The sequence below is a fragment of the Poecilia reticulata genome, chromosome 17 (genome assembly GCF_904066995.2).
Source record: "Poecilia reticulata chromosome 17, P_reticulata-male-v2, whole genome shotgun sequence".
NCBI lineage: Eukaryota > Metazoa > Chordata > Actinopteri > Cyprinodontiformes > Poeciliidae > Poecilia > Poecilia reticulata.
In genome coordinates, this window is record NC_088846.1 from 16,305,098 (window position 1) to 16,327,443 (window position 22,346).

The 22,346-nt window shown below is 38.5% G+C and overlaps 2 protein-coding genes across 5 annotated transcripts in view; one reads left to right on the top strand and one right to left on the bottom strand.

The window, feature by feature from the left end:
* Positions 1-1,521: 1,521 nt before the first annotated feature.
* LOC103479572 (histamine H3 receptor) lies at positions 1,522-10,887 on the top strand. The gene is made up of 3 exons (XM_008434078.3): positions 1,522-2,878; positions 3,351-3,517; positions 8,455-10,887. Exons 1-3 carry the CDS (start codon positions 2,632-2,634, stop codon positions 9,211-9,213), a joined length of 1,173 nt encoding a protein of 390 aa, XP_008432300.1. The 5' UTR covers positions 1,522-2,631; the 3' UTR covers positions 9,214-10,887.
* An 8,781-nt stretch (positions 10,888-19,668) lies between these two features.
* znf521 (zinc finger protein 521) overlaps positions 19,669-22,346 on the bottom strand; it is a 67,060-nt gene continuing 64,382 nt past the window's right edge. For all 4 annotated transcript variants that reach the window (XM_081597877.1, XM_081597876.1, XM_081597875.1 and 1 more), the window contains one exon: positions 19,669-21,097. In XM_081597877.1, coding sequence (XP_081454003.1) covers positions 21,068-21,097 — 30 coding nt within the window. In that variant the 3' untranslated portion in view covers positions 19,669-21,067. The remainder of the gene's footprint in view (positions 21,098-22,346) is intronic.

The following is a 22,346-nucleotide window of genomic DNA, read 5'->3' on the forward strand; positions in this document are numbered from 1 at the left end:
GTTATTATTTGTGTGTTCTCAGTGAGGCAAAAGGCCCAGTGTGGATCAAACAGAACAACAAAGTCATCTGTGATAAACATACAGAATATTGTTATACTTTTGAAAACACTGTGCTTCCCCAAATTTGACACAAATAAAGGTATTTACATAAATAAATAAATAAAGGTAAGTTACATAAATTACATTAGTCAGAGTTACATCAGAGCAAGGAATAAGAAATATTGGTCACTGTGAGAAAATAACTAATTTGAAATGTTCTCCTGCAGCTTTCTTTGACCCCTGCTGGTGGATTTAAAGGACTTCCTGTTAATTCAAGATGGTATGAAGGAAATTTCACTGTGCGCTGTGGTAACAATATAAATAGTCTCATATACTGTTGTTCTTTTTTAGTAAAAAGCTGGGTTGTCAGAGAGTCAAATTTGAAGAAATAAAAAAAATAAATATCTAAAGCTCAACTCTCTGTATAGTGAAAGAAGTCAGATCTAATTTAGCAGAGGAAATGAAAAAAAAGCAATAATAAAGACATGATTATAATCAAATAGTAACAATACAGTGATGTAGATTTACATATCAATGGCATAAAAAGATATATATATATATATAAAATACAAATAATGTATTTTATATACATAATTTGTATATAAAATACAAATTATGAATATATTATAATTATATAATATAATACATTTAATTTGCTTTAATTTGCTTTATAGCATGCTTATGTGTTCCTCTTTGTGTCATACTTCAAATTTAATATTGTAATTTTAATTTCACAATTACACAATTTGTTTTAAAGTTGCTGCATTTTTCTGATGGGTCAAATATTAAATGCAGATGTACGCATGCACTGAGGTAGAATTGTGCAAAACAACTGAAAAATAGATCAGTTTTATAATGAGTTTTAATACAGAAATATAAAGTTTTTTAGTTTCCACTTTTCACTTGTCTGATAAGTTAACTGTCTGGTTGTCTGTCTTAAAAGTTGACAATTCCAGTGCGTGGAAATGTTCAGACAACGCAAGAGTTGTTAGAGACCATAAAAGTTTTTTTTTTCTTTTAGAGTTGACATACATCGTAAATTACTGATGCATCGTGTATAACTGAAACATCATTCATCTTAGCATTCACAAATATTTAAAGTGCTTTTTCAACCACTGAGCAACAGAGAACAGATAACAAAACGTCTGATAGTTCTTGTTCAACAGTAGACGTGACACTTGTTGCCCATATCCTGGGTCTGGTTGCTGGTGGTAACTCTTGAAGGACTGACTGGGTGCAGTCCACTCCCCAAAGCTCTTAAATGAGATTTATTTGAATAATTTGTCAAGCCGGCTGGTGTCCCTGTTGTGTGTGCTCATTTTTCTACTGAACTTTTTCCTTCCACTCAACCTTAATTTTATACATGCTTTCATACAACACGATCAGCCAGGTTCTTTAGCGATAACCTTTTGCTGTTTTCCCTCCCTTTGGACTGTTTAACTGACTGTTGAGGAACTGCCTTTATGTAAGAAATTAAATCATATGAGTTGTATTTTTTGAATTGACTTCCTGAAATAAATCAACTGTTAAGTAATATTAACATTTATTGAGATACAGGTGAAATCCTGAATTACTTCACCTGTAAAGACTTTCAGCAACATACAGAAGTTTTGCTTTTGAAATGAATGACTGAAATAAACTTTTGTAATATTCAAATTTATTGACACAAACCTGTATTGCAAAAGGCAGTATAAAAAAATGAGGGTTAGGTGTTATTGTTTTTCTGACGTGGGAACTTTATTCTTATCACACATTAAACTCTATTCTTTGATGACTTGAAACAAATTATCCATGCAGTTTTTTTTTAATATAGCTACCTAATAAGCTAATACTTCCCAGGTTAAGTATCTTATAACTTGTGTTCTATGAGCATTTGTTTCAATTCAAACAACATAAAAAATCTGGATTTCCTGTGCCGTGATAACCATCCATCTCATACCCCATGTGACTACTGGAGAGAACAAATGTGTGTCTGCGAATCAAATATGAAGATTTTCATCAAGGGAAATATGTCTGAGGATTGTTAAACAGTGGAATATCCCGCTGTGTTGATTCACATCATGAGGCTGACATTTGAATAAAACAGATTAGGCACTTTGGGTGTTCACTGTGCTGCAATGCCAGTATCAATGGACAATGACACTGTTTTATATGATTCAAATATATTCTTAACACAGCCATATTTATGTTAGTGCTTAAGAGGATAATATTTATCCTTAAAAGCAACGCTAACATTAGAGGAATTACAGAGCTGGATTTCCGGTACTGATTCCGTTGAAAAGCAACAATATTTCCGCATGAGTGGCAAAGGATGCCATTTGATGCCACCCTGTCACTGCAAATCGTGCAGAGGTATTGCTCCCAAACGTGCGTAAACTTCATCAGGTATCCAGGCATGCGTTACGGAAGCGCGTCTTGCGCTCTCTCGTGGATACTTCCGTTCACTGTACTCAGTTTCGTCGGGAAGCCCGGAGCTTTCGGAGCATATATGGGGGTGTTGATCGCAGTTTTCGTCCGCCAGGCACCTGTTGCTGGTTTATTATTTTTGTTGGCACTAGACTGTTAAGGATTCTAACGACTCACATCTCCACCATGTCGGAGGAACATACTGATTCCAACTCCAGCGGGTACTATTTTGACAATCCCTCAACGCGAATCCAGAGCAGCTTCGTGTTCTCAGGACCCATATTTGTCATTCTAATGGTGATGATGGTGACTTTGGTCGTGGTGATAGTTCTGGGTAACGCGCTGGTCATTTTGGCTTTTAAGGTGGACAAGAGTTTGAGGAGACAGTGCAATTACTACTTCCTGAATTTGGCAATCTCAGATTTTCTAGTAGGTGAGTTCAATCTTCTAATCTTCCTAAGTAGAGGATGTAATAAGAAAATAGTAAACTTTTACGGTTTTCTTACATGAACGCTACATGTGTGTACTTTTCCTTAGCCTGCCAAATTAAGTTCTAGAATCCATTCAATTGGTTACGTCCCTCAAATCAGTCCAGTGTTCCCCAGTTTTATCCAGTCATTATCTACTGCTGGATGAATGGAGGGATGGAATTAAAAACTGTGTCTAATTTAGTGTCTAAATTATAATTGCTAAATAACCTCAGTTTCTGAGGTTATTTTAGCAATAAAAAGTCTTCTGCTGCTATGATATTTTTATTCTATGAATTTTGAAAATTTATGTTTTGCTCTAAAGTGACATGAATACATTTATATCAACATGTTACATGTTACAAAGTGCTATAAAAAAGAGCATATTATACTGTCTGGCCTTATGTTTTGGTTCTATTCTTCATCAATTTTGTGTAGGGGCATTCTGTATCCCCGTCTATATCCCCTACATCCTGACAGGCAGGTGGACGCTGGGTCGAGGGCTGTGCAAGCTGTGGCTGGTCACGGACTATCTTCTCTGCTCGGCATCTGTCTTCAGCATTGTGCTCATCAGCTATGACCGTTTCCTCTCTGTCACCAGAGCGGTGAGTGGAACATGCTGTTCCTAAATCTCTTAGAGTCAGCCAGGTGAATTTCAGCATCTGGCAGCCCACGTGACTTAAAGTCGACCTAAAAAATCTACACAGTCCAGGTTTTTTGTTAAAAATGAGACCACAATAAGTCATTTCAAAACTTTTTGGGGTTTTTTACATTTAATGTGATACAATTCAGCTGCAAAACAAAGAATTCCAGGTGGGGGACTTCTATTTATCATTTATTTTGCCAGGAAAAACCCCACTACAGAGATTAAAACCCTCAACCTCATTGAGAGATTCCAAAGAACCAAGGTGATCGTATTGTACAAAGGTACAAGTCAGCAGAAGGGTGCTGGAAATAACAACAGCACATTATCTATTTACCAAATCTCTGTGAAGACAATCATTCATAACTGGAAAAAATATGGGACAAAAAGGTGACACTAGAAATCTGGACATTTCTTCAAACTGAAGGAAAAACTAGATAACTGATAAGAGAGGCTGCCAAAATGACAACAGCAACTTTGAAGAAGCTGTCGGAATATGGAGTGGGGCTATAAAACAAACAAAGTGGAGAGGGAGGCGCTGATTGAAGAGCCAGGTGTGACTAGAGTCTTAAAGACTGAACTTTTGTCAAAACTCCATTTTCTGATACACCAAAAGTTAAACTTTTGGCCTCAATTTATTTGCCACAAAAACCACACTGACCATGCAATATATGCTCAGTGAAAAGTGATTAAACTGTTTTGTTTTTTATTTAATCAAGATGAAATTATGAAAATGTGCCAGTCATTGAATATAATTAATTTTTAAAAAAAGCATATTTTTGGAATGGCCCAGTAAAAGTCTAGACAGGGTGACCTGTTTAAGCATCTGCACAACTTTGGCAATGGCTGATGACAGTTTTGACTGCAGGGGCTCAATGTTTAATAGAGAGGCATAGCAATATAATTAAGTTTGAGATATATTTATTTTTTAAGCTGCAGGTCATGTGTACTCCAACATGCAGTGGAAACAACTGACTGTCAGACCAAGTTTACCCAGAGGTGTTGATAGAAAAAAACATTAAATTGAGCAATCAGAAAACAATAAATAAACAAACTAGACACCAACAACAATAAATACATAAATATTCCATCAATACAAACTGAAAAAATCTTAAGTCAAACAAAAGAATTAACCAAATGTAGCTTTTAAGCATCACCAGAGGTATGTCTCTTCTTTTACTTGCCCCACCCTGTTGAGGAGCCAAACCAGGTATAGATGAGTGCAGAGCTTTTTCCACTTTACAGCGGCACTATTAGTTTGTGGCACAAACTAATAGGTTAAACTAACAGGAAAATAAGGAAATGCAAACTGATACTTTTAACTGTATTGTCGTTATACAGGACAGATGACCAGACCCTCTGCTTCTAAAGAATGTTTCCCCATGTCTGAACAAAAAAACAACAACATAAAAAACAAAACAACAAGGACAACAGTATAATCCAACCAATTGGTCTGTAACTCAATGTCAACAATTAACTTTTAAGACATTTTTCTAACCTCTGTCGCAGTTACATTTAGGTTGGCAAATATTCCTAGATCAAAATGACTCCTCCTGAAGAAGACTGAATGCTGAAGGTGAATCCAAATTTACTTTAACAAAGCATTACTTGAAAGGGGTGAGCAACATCGTTGTGTTTTACTGTTTCATCTGAACAAATTTGTTTCTTTATTTGAAATATAGAGAATATCTGTCACTTTAAAGAAGGTTATTCTTATTTTCTACATTACAGAAACCTACACTTTTCATCTGGCTGTGTATGCTTTTCTCTCAGCCGTTTATGAGGAAGAAAATAACCAGGGAGAAAGTCAAACCAGAACTGACTTTGTGTCCCAACTTCTCAAAAAAAAAACACATCCTCTTAAAGAGGTTCACTTTACCTGTTCAGACCCAATATAAATCTTTTGATCAGAATACTCATAGCTTGTGTGCAATGTTTTTTTTAAAATTATTATTATGTCTGACGTGACTCAAAGGCCAGTGGTTGGGGCATGGCAACCACATCCTCCCAAACGTGTCCATCTGTGAAGGTTAATAACTCCTGACCCTTTCAGGCCTGGTGCCACCGCTAATTATAGTTATTAGAAAATACAAAAGTCAGATTATGACTTTGGGAAAGATTGGCCTTCGGAAATAAAGACAAACATGACAAATCATTGCCAATGGCCTCTAATTTTTTATTTCAAAACTTTACATTGTTTTTTCACATATTTGTTCTGTCATCCATATATATATATATATATATATATATATGCAATAAAATGTGCATATATTTTTAAGCCTTTCACCTCAGGTAGCTTCTTCTTCTGCACCTTGGACATGCGTAACCTGGCTGACTGTATCCTATTTACCTTTGTGACAACTCAAAAGGTGGGATGATGCTTGGCACAGGAGACAAAGAGAGTGCTCTGTCTCCTTTCAGAGGCAAACACTTAACATCAGAGCAATGAATACAAATAACACCAGAGAGAGAGTGAGCCTCTTCTTTAATTAGACAGCTTTGATCATGGAGGTCCTCCTCCATACCATGGTCCCTCCAACCTGGAGAGATCAATCGCTGCAGGCACAGGCCGCCTGCAGCCGACCAACATTTTCCTAAAAGCATTTCTCTCTGAACATTGGGAGACAAAGGGCTGTCAGCAGTCAGAGACACAGTTTGTCTTTGAAAAGAAAAGGTGGAGTCAAATGACACACAGCTGGCATGAGAGAGAGAGAGCTGTCAAAATCTCTCAGCTTTGGAGAGGAACCATCTTTTGGTTGTTAGTTTCGTCAGTGGAATGAGTTAATATTAATTTGACAGGATTATTAGACCGTTTTTAATTGATTTTTAAGGTATGGAGTTTTGCAAAAGTATGCACGTGGCCTAAATATTTCCAAATTTTCCAACATTTCAGCCACAAAGTTAGATGTAATTTATTGGGATTTTTTAAAATTATTATTATTATTTTTGCAAAAGGCCCAATGTAAAGTAGAGCATAATTTTTAAGAGAAGGACCAAGGACTTGAGTAATAGTTTGATTTACATCTATCTATCTATCTATCTATCTATCTATCTATCTATCTATCTATCTATCTATCTATCTATCTATCTATCTATCTATCTATCTATCTATCTATCTATCTATCTATCTGTCTGTCTGTCTGTCTGTCTGTCTGTCTGTCTGTCTGTCTGTCTGTCTGTCTGTCTGTCTGTCTGTCTGTCTGTCTGTCTGTCTGTCTGTCTGTCTGTCTGTCTGTCTGTCTGTCTGTCTGTCTGTCTGTCTGTCGATATATAGATATATCTATAGATAGATATATATACATGTGTGTGTGTAAAATAAAACAAAAAAAAGACAGTGTAAACCTAATGCATTTTATGGAGACTTTTGCCATATTCCATTTCAAGTATAGTGAGATTTGTGGTTGTCATGGGGAAATTATGAAAAACCTCGAGATGTAGGATGTATGAATCCAAGGCATTGGACATTATAATTCTTGGTTTCGGCAGATGATTGACATGTAGCAGGGTTCGGAGTCAGGTACAAATTAATTTGTACAAACACAAGTGGATCCAGGTTTAATATTCTCTGCACTAAAGCTAATTAGAAAGAAGCACAGGGAGAAATTTTCAGAGGAGCTGGAGAGGCTCTAAAGTCTGCTGTCTGCTGAGAAGGGATGTGGACAGGGACACAGGATGTGACATTAATTGAGACGAGTGGTCATGAGAGGTGCTTCATTGGCTTAATACTCATTCACACACTTTTAAACACTACATGGTGTTGGATTGTTGGACATAGTTTGTGTTGATAACCCATGGTCAATGTTAGCTTAATGTAAAAAAAAATACAGAAATGTGGACTTAATGAAAGTTTTGTTTATGATCTGCTTGAAGGATGCATTTTCAAAAGGTAATTTTAATCTAATAAGCATAATCAAAGCACATATTGCAATTTATTGAACATTACCATGCATATGTCCTTTTGTTAAGAAATAATTATTTGTAGAAAATCATTGATTTCCGAATTGCCGGCACCTCTGTCGTTAATTGGCAGTGCATTCCCTTTGTTGCCAGAACGGCATTTAGAGCTTCTCTGCAGCATTTGATCCGGTTGGAGTTTACAGAGAGTAATTTTTGACAATTCTTCTTTGCATAATCTTTCTGTACCTTTCAGAGGCCTGGGTCCTGTCTTATGCTCTCTTCTCTTCAGCTCAACTAAAAATAATTTTTTGAGAGGATTTGGGGCTACAGAGTGAGATGGTCTTTAAAAAACAGCTGATTTTGTGTCCCTGTGTTAATATGGTTATGTTTTTTTAAATTATTCTTATCCTAACAGACATGGGGACAATACATTTTTGTTTTTCTCTGAGAGCTCATCAGATTTCTTTTAAACTTTTTTTTTTACGATGCCATAGACTTTAACAAAGTTTCCAAGCCTTCAGCATCACAGATCTCCCACCATGCTTCACTGTGAGCATAAGACTTGAAGCGTCTGTTTGCTGCACTTCTGTCACATCTGGAGATTATTGGTTTTAACCTTCCTTTTTCAATAGATTGCAAATAAAAATGCAAATAACTGACCAATTTGAATTAGTAAAGTAAAATTCCACCACCCCTCATCCCCCAAAATTATTTTCATCTATTTTAAAAACATTTTATACCAACAATGGTGGTACAAAATTAATTGTAGAAAATCAGTCAGTAGTTTTTTTTCCCCCTACTGAACAAATGATTTTAGTCCATGATCACAAAAAAAAATTTCTTTATGTTATCAATCAATCATTCTAAACACAGCATATATTATTGCTGTTATGGTTACAAAAATAAGGCATTTGCAGATATCTTTGTAATATCCGAAGACAGTGGCACTATTTGCAGGTTTATCCAAGTGATTTTTCTGATTTATGCTTATTTTTTCTGCAGGTAAGTTATCGAGCCAGACAGAGCATGACTCATCAAGCCATAATCAAGATGATTGCAGTCTGGGTGCTGGCCTTTGTCCTGTATGGGCCAGCTATCATATTCTGGGAGCTGGTGGTGGGCAGAAGCCGCGTGCCAAAGGATGAGTGCTTTGCAGAGTTCTATTACTCTTGGTACTTTCTGCTAAGTGCCTCCATGTTGGAGTTTTTCTCTCCTTTCATCTCGGTGGCTTTCTTCAACCTCAGCATTTACCTGAGTATACGCAGGAGAAGGCGCCACCATAGGGAGGCCCAACTTCAGCACCAGCTTCAGGCAAGTGAACCGGCTTCTGCCCAGACAGAAGGCGTCCCTCTATCCCATAACTGGGGATTTGGGATAAAGCTGCCTGGAAGAGGCTCCTTCCACTCTCAGACCTCCTCCCCTTGTTTGGGTAAACTGGATCCCTCTACCAGCAGGGCTGCTCAGCCTAGCCGTCTGTCCAGGGATAAGAAAATCGCTAAGTCCCTGGCCATCATAGTATGTGTGTTTGCCATCTGCTGGGCACCATACACCCTACTGATGATCATCCGTGCTGCCTGCAGAGGGCGATGCATCCAGCATCACTGGTATGAGGTCACCTTCTGGCTCCTGTGGCTTAACTCAGCTATTAACCCATTCCTGTACCCACTGTGCCACAGTAGCTTCCGCAGGGCCTTCAGCAAGATCCTCTGCCCAAAGCGGTACACAACTCCGCCTTCCTCTGCCCTGCGCCTTGGCCAGTGACAGGAAGACACAGACAGACAATGTGCCAAAACAATAGATTGAAAGCAGATTAAAATAATCTGTGTCCAACAATTTGTCATACGGGTCGTAATTAAGTTTCCAACTGCATTTTGTAATGTTTGATTGATTTTTTTTTTTTTTTTTTTTTGTATTCAACAGGAAGGGAATACTTTATCATGTGCATATTCGCAAAAGTAAATATTATTGTTTATTTATCAGAAATAAATGCACCTTTTAAGTAGCTCTTTGCCATTTGTACAAAACAAGAAACATCTTAGGAGTTGAAGATGGACATTTTTCTTATGCGCTAGAAAAAAAAATGGAGTCATGGAATATGTTGATTTATTTATTGTTTGTGTCAGTGTCCGTATCAGAAGAATATGCTCTAGATATCTTTAATAAAAATGATATTTTAAAATGATATTTTAAGGTGTTGTCCTCTACATTGAATCCTTGCCAAAACTGGATGATAACATGCCAATATCACCCTCTGCTGTCAAAGAGGGGAGGAAACAACACAGCACTTTTTCACATTTTGTCACTCTGCTTCTACAAGCTCCAGTGTATTTTATTGAGATTTAATGTTATAGACTAACACAAGGTGGCAATTAGTAGTGTTCTTCTTTGTAGAACCAGCTAATTCTACAATTACAGCACATCCTCAACCAGAAAAAGAGTGTCTTTTAGGTCCTGTCTCTGTTGGATTCTAAACTTTAACTGGGCCATTCAAGAATAGGGATATGCTTTTATCTAAAGCTTTTCGTTTAGCCTTTATTTTAATATTACTGTACTACTTGCCACTCTTCTACAAAAGACATAACAGTCTTGTATACTGACAAAAATTTCTTACAACATAATTATCTGCTCCTTTTTGTTAACATATTACATGAAATCCCAATGAACTATGCAGAAGTTTGTGGTCGCAACATGAAGGCGTATAAAATGGATTGAACTGAAAAACAAAACTTATTCTGTTCCTGCTGCTATGCTTTCAGTTTCCTCATAACCATCAACTTTAGAGGTTTATGAGCCTCTTTAATTTCATGTGAGGCGTCAAATAATTTTTTTTCTTTGTCTGAAATTCATCAGAAATAAATATTCGACGGCGGGAGGTTTTTGAAACAGTTTACAGTATGAAAAGGTGTGCATATTCTCTTGTACCACTAGATGTCACCATTAACCTTTACTGTGCAATAACGTATTGAAGCAAGCTTTCAAAATGTTAACACTTTTCATCAGCTTTATCGGGTTTACATTGATGTTATTGTGTATATTTGCTGTTTAAAAGAAAAAGTGTATTCATTTTTACAATAATGACAATAATGATCACATGTGGCTGTGCTCTTGCCACATCCTCCATATGGTCTTCTTTAGATATATGTTATTGTGGCATGTTCTTTGCTTCAGCTGATGTTACAAACTGCCTGAGATAGCCGTTTTGCAGTTGAATGCTTTGTATTTATCCTTTAACAATAATACACTTTAATAGTTAAAATGTTATCCACTTGGCTTTAATGAATGACCTCTGATTAAAATATATATTTATCTATACATTTTTGTTTCACAGGAATGCTAGTGAAGACTTTCATCAACACACTTATCTCAGACGCTAGCTGATGGATTTTGTGGAAAGCCTGGGAGGAAATAATTAAAATGGATTTCACTGTGAATGACCACATTGTGCCCTATAGTTTCTGGGTTTGTGCCAAACGCATACTACTTTTGTTTGATGTGTGCATGAAATGCTGAGAGTGCAAAACTGTTTTCCGATACCTCTGTCTCTATGTAAGCTTGATTTGATAAGATTAAACATTTCTCTCTCCGGATGCATACTTGTTAGACCTGTAATTATGCCTTTGTGTCAGATCCTGAGGATTCATTTGCAGGTGTCTGGGTCCCAAAGGGGACTTGCATTGCTCAAATTGTTGCTATTGCCTGTGTGCACATCTGGCCCCCTGGTCAGGTGCTGGGAATAAGGGCACAGCTGCAGGGAACAAAGCCTCTGCTATGCTCCCTCCGCCCCCCATCCCAACTCTCGCTCCCCGCTCAGCCCACTACGTGGTTGAGGGGGACAGTAGTGCAGCTCTGACCAGAGGGATGCAGGCGCATTTCCCTGGGGTTGACAGAACTGCAGTCCTCAGCAGAATGGCAAAGCTGGGTTTACTCTCAAATGTGACAGCAAGAGCACTTTCTCTGTGCACTGTCTGCAGTGATATTAGTGGGGGATACTGCTATTGATTTTGATGATAGATTGAAATGTCATGGCATGTGTGCCAATCTTATTGGCCGCTGACTGAGGCAGTGCTGGGGATCATGCCAGCTTAAACTGGTCTAAGCAAAGGGAAATTCCAATGGGAGATAATAATTAAGACATGTGAAGAAGTGTGTGTTTGCCTGTGTTTTCATCCTGCTCTTCTTGGTCAAGGCTTATGACCGGAGGCAATGATCCTGAGGGGGGTGTGACCCCAAACAGAAGACAACTGCTAAGAGTCAGGTTTATAGAGTCCATTCAGCAAAGACACGTCTGTGATCAGATAAACCTCTTTTAAAGCTTCTTATTACATTTCATTGCCACTTTGTTGGACTTAATATCTCCATCTCATTTAGTACACTTAGTATTCCATACTTTATTTAGTATAGATCTAATTTAGTTGGATCTGGTGTCTGATTAGCTTTTCTAAGAGATGCCATATCCAGCAATGGAGGCAAAGCACCTTATGTGATGTTATTTATAAAGACATTACAAATGTTTACAGGCAGAATAACATACACCAACCAAGACATATTATTAGGTACACCTTTTCAATTGCTAAAACAGCCAACCATATGGCATCGACTCAGTGGCCTTAAGCAGTAGATGTGGTGAAAACAACTCATTGAAATTTAGCCGAGCATCAAATTGGGAAAGAAAGAGGACTTAAACGAGTTTGACGAATGTTTCTGAATCATTTGAGTCAAAATACATTACCTGTTTCTCACAGAAAGATCCCTGGCTTCTACCTCCATTTCTCATGGATATTTATCAGCTAGATAAATAACCATCTAATGCAAGCATGCAGTTGGTAAAGGTTGATTAAATAGGACCACAAAGAAAACAAGATCTTGGCTTTTTTTGTGTTTTTCTCTTCATGGATGATGTTCTCATCTGTACCGTCACCGAAATAACTTCAGTTCAAAATTCATTTCGGCATTAGCATAATTTGCATTAGCATAACCCCTGTGAGAAATTTGGGCTGCTGACAAGTCTTTAGCTTCAACCTCCATGACCAACTAATCTGGCTTTATACTAAAACGTAAATGGAGTTACTGCAGGTGATGTATTTACAGTAACTGCTTATTATCTTTTAACAAAAACCCCACACTATCTGTTTAATCTTAAAAATCTAACTTCTAATCGGATTATATGCAATTAAAAGTATCAGATGTAAACTGAAACCACTGTATTTTAATGCTAACAGTTGAAGGCATTTTTGCGTCCTTGGACTCTCTTCTACAAAGAACAGCACAATATTCTACATTTGCACCACTACAGAATGTTGCCAAAACACAGAAAAGAACCTGCAGACAAGATCAAACCACTTTGCGCAGAAAGAGGTCAGAACCGTGACCCCTTCCGATGCTGAAGTTCCAGCACAGACTGTTCACTCTCTCAGCTAGCTAAATGTAAACCACAGTTAATATTTCATCAGGGACACACTTAAAAAGAAAAAAAAAAAAGACTATTTCTGCTTGATTTTGGCCTTTTCACTTCTTCCGTTTTTCCTCCTCTTTTTTTCCTGCAGTGCACCTCCTGACTAGAGATTAAATAATTCCATTGGAATCCTCTTAGGATGGGTTCCCAGCACTTGGCAATTAAACAATTACATTTAATCAGCATGGGGCGACGCTTCAAGTCACCCTCATTTCAGACGTTGATTAAAAGCAATTCTGCAGTGGTTATTGCTGTCGACTTTCGAAACTGCGGTTCACTTAGGTTTACTGCATCTGTGGTGTCGGATTGGATGGCAATACGGGGAGGTTCAGTGGTGGTCGGGAGCTCTATCTGCCTCTGGTGCGCGAAAGCGTAATGACAGAACTCATGGCAGACCTCATACTGTCCCCTAAGTCGAAGCCACTTAGATTAGTTAAAGACATTTTGACCCTACAGCAAAGAAGACTCGGTGAACAATAGCAAGAGGAGGAGCGCTAGGTTTTGTGCGTGGGACTCTAAATCCTGTGTGCATATAGGTTTTATTGTGTGCGTTCACCTTGCTGCAGATGTATTTAAGTGCAACCGACTTAAAGGAAATGCACCTTGACATGTACATTTTCATCGTGCAACACAATGATGTCTCTCTCTGCGATGGCCCCCAGCTGAGTGAGGAAGCACAAGGAGAGTAGCGGTGGTTTTTGTGTGAGCTGGGTCTGAAAATGCGCGCGTAAAAACAGAGCAACATCGCAGCGCGGCAGAGCTGACTGCAGAGCTCTCTGTGCAACACGGGCAAAGCGTGATGGACACCCAGCCCCCCTCATGTGAAACCCAGGTGCCCGTGTTTCGTAAGGTGCCCCACTGGCTCTCCAGCCCTCTTAATTAGCGGCTTCCCGTCAGCTGGCGCCAGGCCTTTGAGCACCAGTGACTGGCGTTTTCTGCAAGAAGAATCTAGTTCACTCCAGATCTTCAGTGCCTCTAATAAACGGAGGCATGGGCAGGCTGAGAAAGAGGCATCAACGTTTTCTTGGCAAACTGATAAATCATCAGTGAATTTCCCGGTGTCTAGATCAAATGCATGCTGGGAGGAGAACAAAATACTGTAACATGCTGTACTTTTTATTAAAGACGGGCGACTGCAGAGAATGGAACCGAAGGCCTGGGCTTTTTTTTCTTTTTTTCTTTCTTTCTTAGCTGGAGATGCAATGTAAAAAGACATTGATGATTTTTATACGATGAAGTCAAATATAGATAAAAGATTTCACCAGGATGAAAATCTACCTTTCTTGTGCGGCATCACAGCAGCTCTGTAACAATAGTCTCCTCTAATGACATTCCCCCAGTAACTTCTTGCCTCCATGAATCTCAAGGGGGCAGAGCTACAAAAAGTGATAATTACATGAAATATACATAGCGAATAAAGAGAGCATGTTTACATAACCAGCCCCATAAATATCCAACTGAGGAGACATTGTTCTCCGGCTCCTTTTAAGCTGATCTCCCAGGGATGCCATTTTAATGACATGATGGTTTAAAGAGATGCTGCTCCATCTCGTTCCATATTTAATTAACTTTTGCTTTTCTGACGCAGAGGAAAAACAGAAGAAAGAACATGCGATGGAGACAAACTCGTGCACGATAGCGAGGAGACAATAACAAATAGCTGGGAGAGGAGAAAAGGAGGTGGAGGGGAACATTTTGCAGAGACCTTGTCATGCTTTTGTGAGTTGTTTACAATACAAAAGATGCACAGGGAGAGGAGGAGACATGAATGAACTGTGGGAATGGAGACTGGGATTGCTGGAGGGCAGAGCGTGATGAGAAAAGAGGTGGTAGTATCTTGCTGTGGGCTTGGTTTTCCTAAGGATTGCCAGGACATTTGTTTGGAGTTTATGGTAAGTTGCACTAAATACAGGATAAGAACATATAAGTAGGTTCTGGATTTGAATCCCTGCCATTCAAACTTTCTGGATGGAGTTTGAATGTTCTCCCTGTGCATGCGAAATTCTTTCCGGGTACTCCGGCTTCCTTTCACTATCAAAAAATAATGACTGTTTGGTTAATTTGTCCCTCTGCATTCCCCTTTGGTGTGAGTGTGTTTGTGAGTGTGTTTGTCATTTGTCCTGTGTGTCTCCGCGTTGCCCTGAGATGGACTGCTGACCTGTGCGAGGTCCCTCGCCTCTTGCTGTAATGACTTCTGCAGATCTGCACCAGACCCCACCGCGGCCCTGCAAGGATAAGTGGGCATAGACAATGGACGGATGGATGAAACCATGTTTACCCCTCGCAGATTTGCATTTTTGCTTTGTTGCCACTCTTAAATGCTTCAGGTCTTTACGCAAAGCAGTTTTTAAGTCGTAAAGTGATGCAAATGTGGTCCTGTATTATTTGTACGGGCTGATAGGTGTTAGTGACTTTGTTCCTCATTGGTTCTAGAACTCACTTAGATATGGGTCATTTATCCTAGTATTTTACTCAGTTGCACATTTTTTTGTGAATCCAAAGATGCTATTTTTAAAAATCGTACAATATTTTCTCTCCTCGTATAATAAACGAGCCCTTACTGCACAGTCTCTAATTCTTAATAAATTCTTACAAAATTTTGCTTTGTGTGAATCTGCATGCCTCCATTTTTCCTGTCATTTTGTTGAAAACTTAATTTCCCCACTTAGGGACATTACATATTATTTCTGTTCCATTTTATTTATGAGAACTTTTAGGCATTTTTACATCTGTTTTTGTTATTTTTGGGGAGCTTAGTTTAAGCAACTTTTCACCCTTAGCAAATTAAATCGTGATTGCAGAGCTGGTTTTTGTATTTACTCAAAAACGTTGAAGTGCGACTCGACATTCTGTATAAAGGAAAGACGCAGCAAAAATAATAATAATTGTGTAAAAACTTCTACCATGTTTAAAAACTTTTAAGTACAGCCTAGGATTCAGCAAGCCCTTCTATATATCAGTCAGTGTGTTTTCCATTTTTACCTTCAGCCCCATACAGCATACTCTGCATTATTGATAGTATCTTTCCCTTTTCACTCCTCTTGTTAGGCTCTTCCCTTGTCCTCCTCACTCACACCAAACTGAGCTGGCTACACAGAGCCAAGAGAGTTACTGGAAATTTGACCCCACCTGGTCTATATTTCATTGCTTGGAGTTTAATACATTTTTGAAAATCCTCCCCCATCCAGTCACACAGATATACTAGAAATAAAATGAAAAAAAAAGGGGGGGAGAGTGGCTTGTCTATTTCAGGTGTCTATCTTAGTGAGGCAGAGGGAGATGACTGGAGGGTGATACTCACCTTCAGTTCTCCCAGTGCAGGAGACATGGGGATCATTAGAGGAGGGTACAGTGGAGGAGAGAGTTTTTGTTTGTCCGTGAAGAGAACTGAGTTGTTATGGATTAGACCCAGATTAGAAGTGAATGTATTGCACTGTTAGATTACAGACATTAGAACATTAATGAAAGAGAAATTATGACTTTTCATTTATTACCATTCAGTTTCAAGTTTAAAATCTGATAATTAGCCTTTTTTTTCAGACAATCACAGAGTAGGACTCTGGAAACCAAAACCTAAACTCGTAAAAGCAACAAAAATGGAAAGTTCTACTTATAAATGTGTAGCTGATTACATGGTTAACATGGCTTTTTATTTGCTTTTTTTCATCTGCTAGGTTTGATTCAACATTAACCAAAGTAAGGAAATGTGTGTTTGGTTGATTATTTGTTTTTGGGAATAAACCTATACCAATGGAAAACTTGTTTATTGGTTCTTAAATTGAGCCACAATTCTTTCAGATAATTTCTTAGTGTTTTTCTGGCTTTGTTTCTGTTTTCCTTTGTTTGTTTTGTCTTTTTTTTCTTTCCAGTGTCTTCTTTAGAATTTTTTTGCTTTTATTTTTGTTCTAAGTTTACTTTATAATGGCCACTAAAATTGTGTCTTTGGCCATATGGTTTGCTTACTATTGTCTACATATATAAAAAAATATCTGTTTTTATATTTTTCAAAAATGTTTTCTATTAATCATTATTTTATATGAAATTTTTTCTCTGTTTTTTTTTCTGTCTTTGAGTTTCTTTTTCTTTTTATTCCAGCTGTGTTTCACAGTGTGATGAAGATGATGTTTACTGTTTGATGAAGGGTTTTGGCTCAGTTTTCTGTTTAGGGTAACAGTACTGACAAAGGTCCTAATGATAAAACTTAGCCTTCATGTATTGTCTGCTTTTATTATAATTAAAATTTCCTTGTAAAATTAGTTACCAGTATTTGAAACATATATATATTTTTATCTAACTGATCATTCTTTGACACCTTGCTCCTTTAACTTTTTGTTTTCTGAAAACAAAAAATCTGGTGAGGCATGCTTGTATATTTATTCTTTAGAACAAAGAAACAGTGTAAAACTTGCTGCTGTTGTCACATTTTAAAAATAAAATGCTCAAAATTACACAAGAAAAACCCATAGGACAACAGCAAAGACCTTGCGTTCATCAAAAACATCCTGATGGGGCTACATAGTCGAGTTGAGACGTCCATTTTGCTAATATAGTTCTGAAGTGAAAAGATGGCTCTGTGGATGTGAAGTGCTGGTGTGAGAGATTAGGTTACCTCAGACGGTCCCAGTGGATCTCCCAGCCAAATGGAGCTGGATCTCATGCTTGGGCGCACATATTGAATGCCATAAGAGATCTCTGAGGTCTCCTTCAGCCAGAGGAATGCACAGCCTAACAATGTGGAGTTTTCACCAAACTAAATTTTGCACCAAAGAAGAGCAAAAGCAAGGACACTGGAACACAAGGGAGAAGCACTGAATGTATATTTGTTCAAAAGGGATGAAAGGCCACATTTTTACCTTTCTGGACTGCAGCATGTTGCACAGCTTCAGCAGGAGCTCATATTTCTTTAATAAAGTCTTAACACAGACTGCTGCTTTTCCTCGAGAGGACTGCAGGTATGTGGCTCTTAAGTCTAAAAATAAATAAATAAATAAATAAGAAATCCCATAAAAACAAACAAATGTTATTTTAAATGCGTCTTAGATAAAAACAACACCATTTCAGCTACTCCCAAACATCTGGCCCCACTGGCCAGTTTCATTAAGGATTGGCCAGGCTCTTAGCAACATTAAGTGCCACTTGCATTAAGGTTATGTGCAGTGCGACGGCACTGTAGAGGATCAGCCAGGCTGACTTATCTCTGAACAAGCCATCCATTCTGCTGCTTTCTGATGGAAGAATACTTGGGAGCTGTGTAATTATATTGCTTTAAATGAACCCTAGAGAACCCTCTGCCAAAGCGCCTACAAAGTCTCGCACTTGGGCGTGTGTCAGGAACACGCCGCGTGTGTGCGCACTAATGTATGTAGCCATGCACGTGTGTGCGCGTTGAGCTGCTTAGGCTGGCGCTTAAAAGCGAGGCCGCAGTGGTTTTGATACGCCTCACAAGTGAATTTAATTAAATCATAAATATGAGCTGGAGGCCACCACCCAATTTAATGTAATGGATGATGTGGGCCAGTCCATCTCTGGCAAAGCAAAGTTCTGGATCTGTTCAAATGCCCTTGAAGCTTATTAAAAGTGTCTGGCAAAGGGAGATGCTAGCAAAGTTGTTTAATGGATGCCCAGCTTGCATTTCCTGTGACAGTTTAATGCCGGGATGTACCATCTCCCACATGGATGTGGGGTTGCAGTTTGTCTATAATTGATCTAATCTTCATCATAGAAATTGAATCCTGCTAGCCAATGAGAATCTTTGAGACTGGACATCTAAGTAAAAGTAAATGAGTAAGAGGACATTCACCATGCTGCACTGGAAAATTGTTTCGTGATTATTTCTATAAAGTGGACAATATGTACACAACAAAACAAAATTAACTTAAAAAAATGTACAAAAAAAAGTAAGTATAGCCGACAAATACAGTGTAATAACAAAAAAATAAATAAAACATAGGGAGAACGCAGTTTGTCAGAAAACACTTCACAAGAAACACAGCAAACCCCACTAAACTGGATTCAGTGATTACTTAGTAAAGACTATTTCTTTTACATGCGTCTTATGTTTTGCCCTCTCTCTTGTGCTTTGCACTGTGGGGTCATATTCATCCAAAAAACATCCTCTATGCTTCCCAGTGTATGATTTGAACAGAGAGGACCATAATAATGTAAAAATTGTGGGAATATTACTGCATTTACCATGGTAAATAATGCAATATTTTGTACTGGCATCCACTAGAAAACGTGATTTAGAAACCACTGCATGCTTGTCGTTATTGTTGTGTCTTGTTATAGTTACAAAGCCTTCAGTTTCAGAGCAAGGCTTTTTCAAAGCAAAAAGTGAACGCTTCAACAAATCGTAGGCAGCTTTTCGTGTCACCACTGATGAATCATTTGCTGAGACAGACAGATGCTAATGTCCCATTCTGTGAAGGCAGGAGAATCTTTTCCCAGGTCCCCCGGAGCGCTGGAGGCTCCCTAAATAGACCTTACGCAAGGGTGTGTAGAATGGGACCGCACAGGGTGATGGGTAATGGAGTCATTAATAACAAAGACCTCCCTTAAGATGCTCAGATGTTCGTTAGCGACTGCCACGAGGGAGTGAGGAAAAATAGGATGCAATTTGATACAATAAAAAAAAAAAAAAAAACGGGCAAGCTTTGGATTATAATTGCGCTTGCGCTGTCATAGGTCTTGTCTGATGGGTTAATTGTGTTTGCTTTCTCACACACTCCCGCACACAAAGCTTTTAGAAAGCACGCGACACTAAAGCCATTTCCTCATACAGTTTTTATTATTTCCATCACATGTGCAACACAAAAAAATGAGGTCTGCCAAATACAGAACTCTATATTTGTACAATACATTTTAATAACATCAGAGATAACTTTCCTTTTTGCCGCAGGAGATCGTGTTTTTCCTGTAAACTGTATACGAACAATTTTCAGTCAAAATGTCAAAACATGAAAGTTTCATACAAAAGTGCATCTCAGGTTCAATGAATGCAAAACATTTACAATACAGGATGGGTCAGGAGTTTTGTATGGTGCCACAGTGGCTTCCAGTTTGAGCAGTGGGCAATGAGACGCTGCAAAGGAAGAGGGTTGGGCGGACACTCTCCAGGAGAGCCAGGGACGGCGTTTTAGAACTACGGTTGTATCCCCGAGACAGTCTGAGTTTGCGCTCAGTCTTCATGCCCTAAATTCAAATTGTGAAAAATACACAGAGATAACAAAACATGGGGAAAAAAAAGGGAGAAAATTCCAGTAATCTTCTGGCTTCAACAAGCAGTAAACATTAATAACAGAAATGTACAGGTTGAATCAGTGGGCCGGAGATTTCCCCACGCTCTGAGAGCCACATGGGAGCTTCACGCCTCTGTTCACGAGCCAACCAGAGGAGCTAGCCTTTTCCAAATCTGTGTCACTGCATTTGCATATATCAGCATCCTGTCTGTCCCCTGTCCTGTTTTTTTTCTTCTTCTCTTCTCTGTGTTCTTTAGTTTTTCCCGTCTCTCGCATGAACTTCAGCACAGGCAGTGCAGATTTGTTGCACCGTCATTCACAGCTGCTCCTCCGGCAGCCATGCTTACTGTATGACAGACACACAGACAAGGTATCTGCCTATGCTGGTGAATTCAGTTCTTTTTTTTTTTTTTCCAAAATTTTTACCTTATAAGGATTGACTGTCTGTATACACCACGAAGGAGTGCCAGTGATGAAGAGTCCTGTGCTCGTTATGGCACGCCTCCTCTCACGATGGGTCAATACCCATTTTCTTTGACAGATTTAATGATATTTTTTTCCCTCCTTTACTCTTTTTTTAGACAAACATTTTTAACTGTACAATGGCAAATACTGTATAAGATTGTAATATACCTGTAGATAAGGAACACATAAAGAAGTCTATGTACAAACAAGATGGCCTTTTCTTTACTTTGGACACAATGATTAGTAAAGAACCGAAAGGCTTCTTTTATGTTCTTTCTCTGCTTTTGTTTCTTCTTTTTTTTCTCCTTCTTCTGTGGTGTGGTTTCTGGCGGTGGGGCTGAATCGAATGCTCAGGACTAGTCAGTCAGTGGGAAAATACGCCGACAGTAATTGGCGGTCAGGATTGGTTCTGTGCGTCATGCGATCCTTGTTCTTGGTCACGGCACTGAGCTCTGCCACGTTAGCTGCTGTGCTGAGTCAACGTGTGGTTCTGCAAAAACAAACAAAAAAAAACACACAAAAAGAGACGGAAGACATGTTATACGAAATAAATGCAACCTTAACTTGAACACACACAGAAAATAAAAGTGAAGGTTCTGAATTTTGCTATGAGAAGATCTGTCAGAAAAAAAATCAAAAGCTATAACTATCCCTCCTGTAACCGATAAGTCTTGGCATCCTGGTTTAGTACAAATCCAGATAAGTTGACACAGAGGATGAAACAAACAGCTAGTCTAAGAGGGACATAGAACGAAGTGACCTTCTACCATTTTAGGATAACTTTTGGTCAAACTGTTTGAAGACCAAAGAAATACAGACTGTAAAAACACAGTGAGAATGAGTTTTAAGATGGACACATTTAGCTTTGGACCTGGTCCCTCTGAGACCAGCTGTTAGTCTAAGAACAACTGTACTGGATTTATTCTAATTGAGGATAGGTATATTTAACAGGATACTCTACCTTTTAACCCCCTTTCCTTTGTAAAACTATTTTTGCCCTCTTTGTAAATGCCAGTCAAAACCAAGATTGTTTAAAGGTTCTACAAAGCACTCACATAAACTACCATGATATTTATGGGGTTGGACACAGTAGAAGCTACGTTGGTCTTGGCCCCTCTACGACCTGTTAGCTTCAGTTTCTGGGAAAAACTAATCTGAGTTTAAACACAATGAAAATCCCATAAGAGTCTGAGATTAAACAGTATGCCTTGTGGTGACAAAACAAATATCCGGATTTCAGTTGTGGATAATTTGATCAGACATATTGATTCTTATAGAAAAGGTGTGCAAAAGGTTCAGTCGGGCCATGTAAAGTACAGACCACTGAACAAATGACTTGGTTGATCAATAAAAAAAAAAAAAAAAAAGTTTTGTGTCCACATCAACATCAATTCAAATACTGCGAACTACTCCTTTAAGATCTGATCCAACATTATAATTTAAGGCCATTGACAGAAAAATATTCCAGCCTCAATCAAAGGCTGCCCCAATGGCAACAAATCCATCACAAGACTCTGACACACCACATAGAAAATCTTCCCTGGAATTTGCCTACATTTATTAAATGCACTACACATGTAACCCTGCAGAAAAAATGTCAAGAGGTGCAGGTAAGGCCACTGACGATTTGATCCTCCACACCTCTGTGAATATGTATTGGGGCACAATTAACCATGACGCCATCACAAGGTGAGGATATAACTCTCTTACGATGTTTCTCCGGAATACATGCAGGCGCA

What these genes read in the sequence shown, in the direction of transcription:
- LOC103479572 (XM_008434078.3), top strand. Translation starts at nt 2,632, where the DNA reads ATGTCGGAGGAACATACTGATTCCAACTCCAGCGGGTACTATTTTGAC. An exon ending in AATCTCAGATTTTCTAGTAG is followed by an intron (nt 2,879 to 3,350) that starts GTGAGTTCAATC and finishes AATTTTGTGTAG; the next exon opens with GGGCATTCTGTATCCCCGTC. An exon ending in TCCTCTCTGTCACCAGAGCG is followed by an intron (nt 3,518 to 8,454) that starts GTGAGTGGAACA and finishes TTTTTTCTGCAG; the next exon opens with GTAAGTTATCGAGCCAGACA.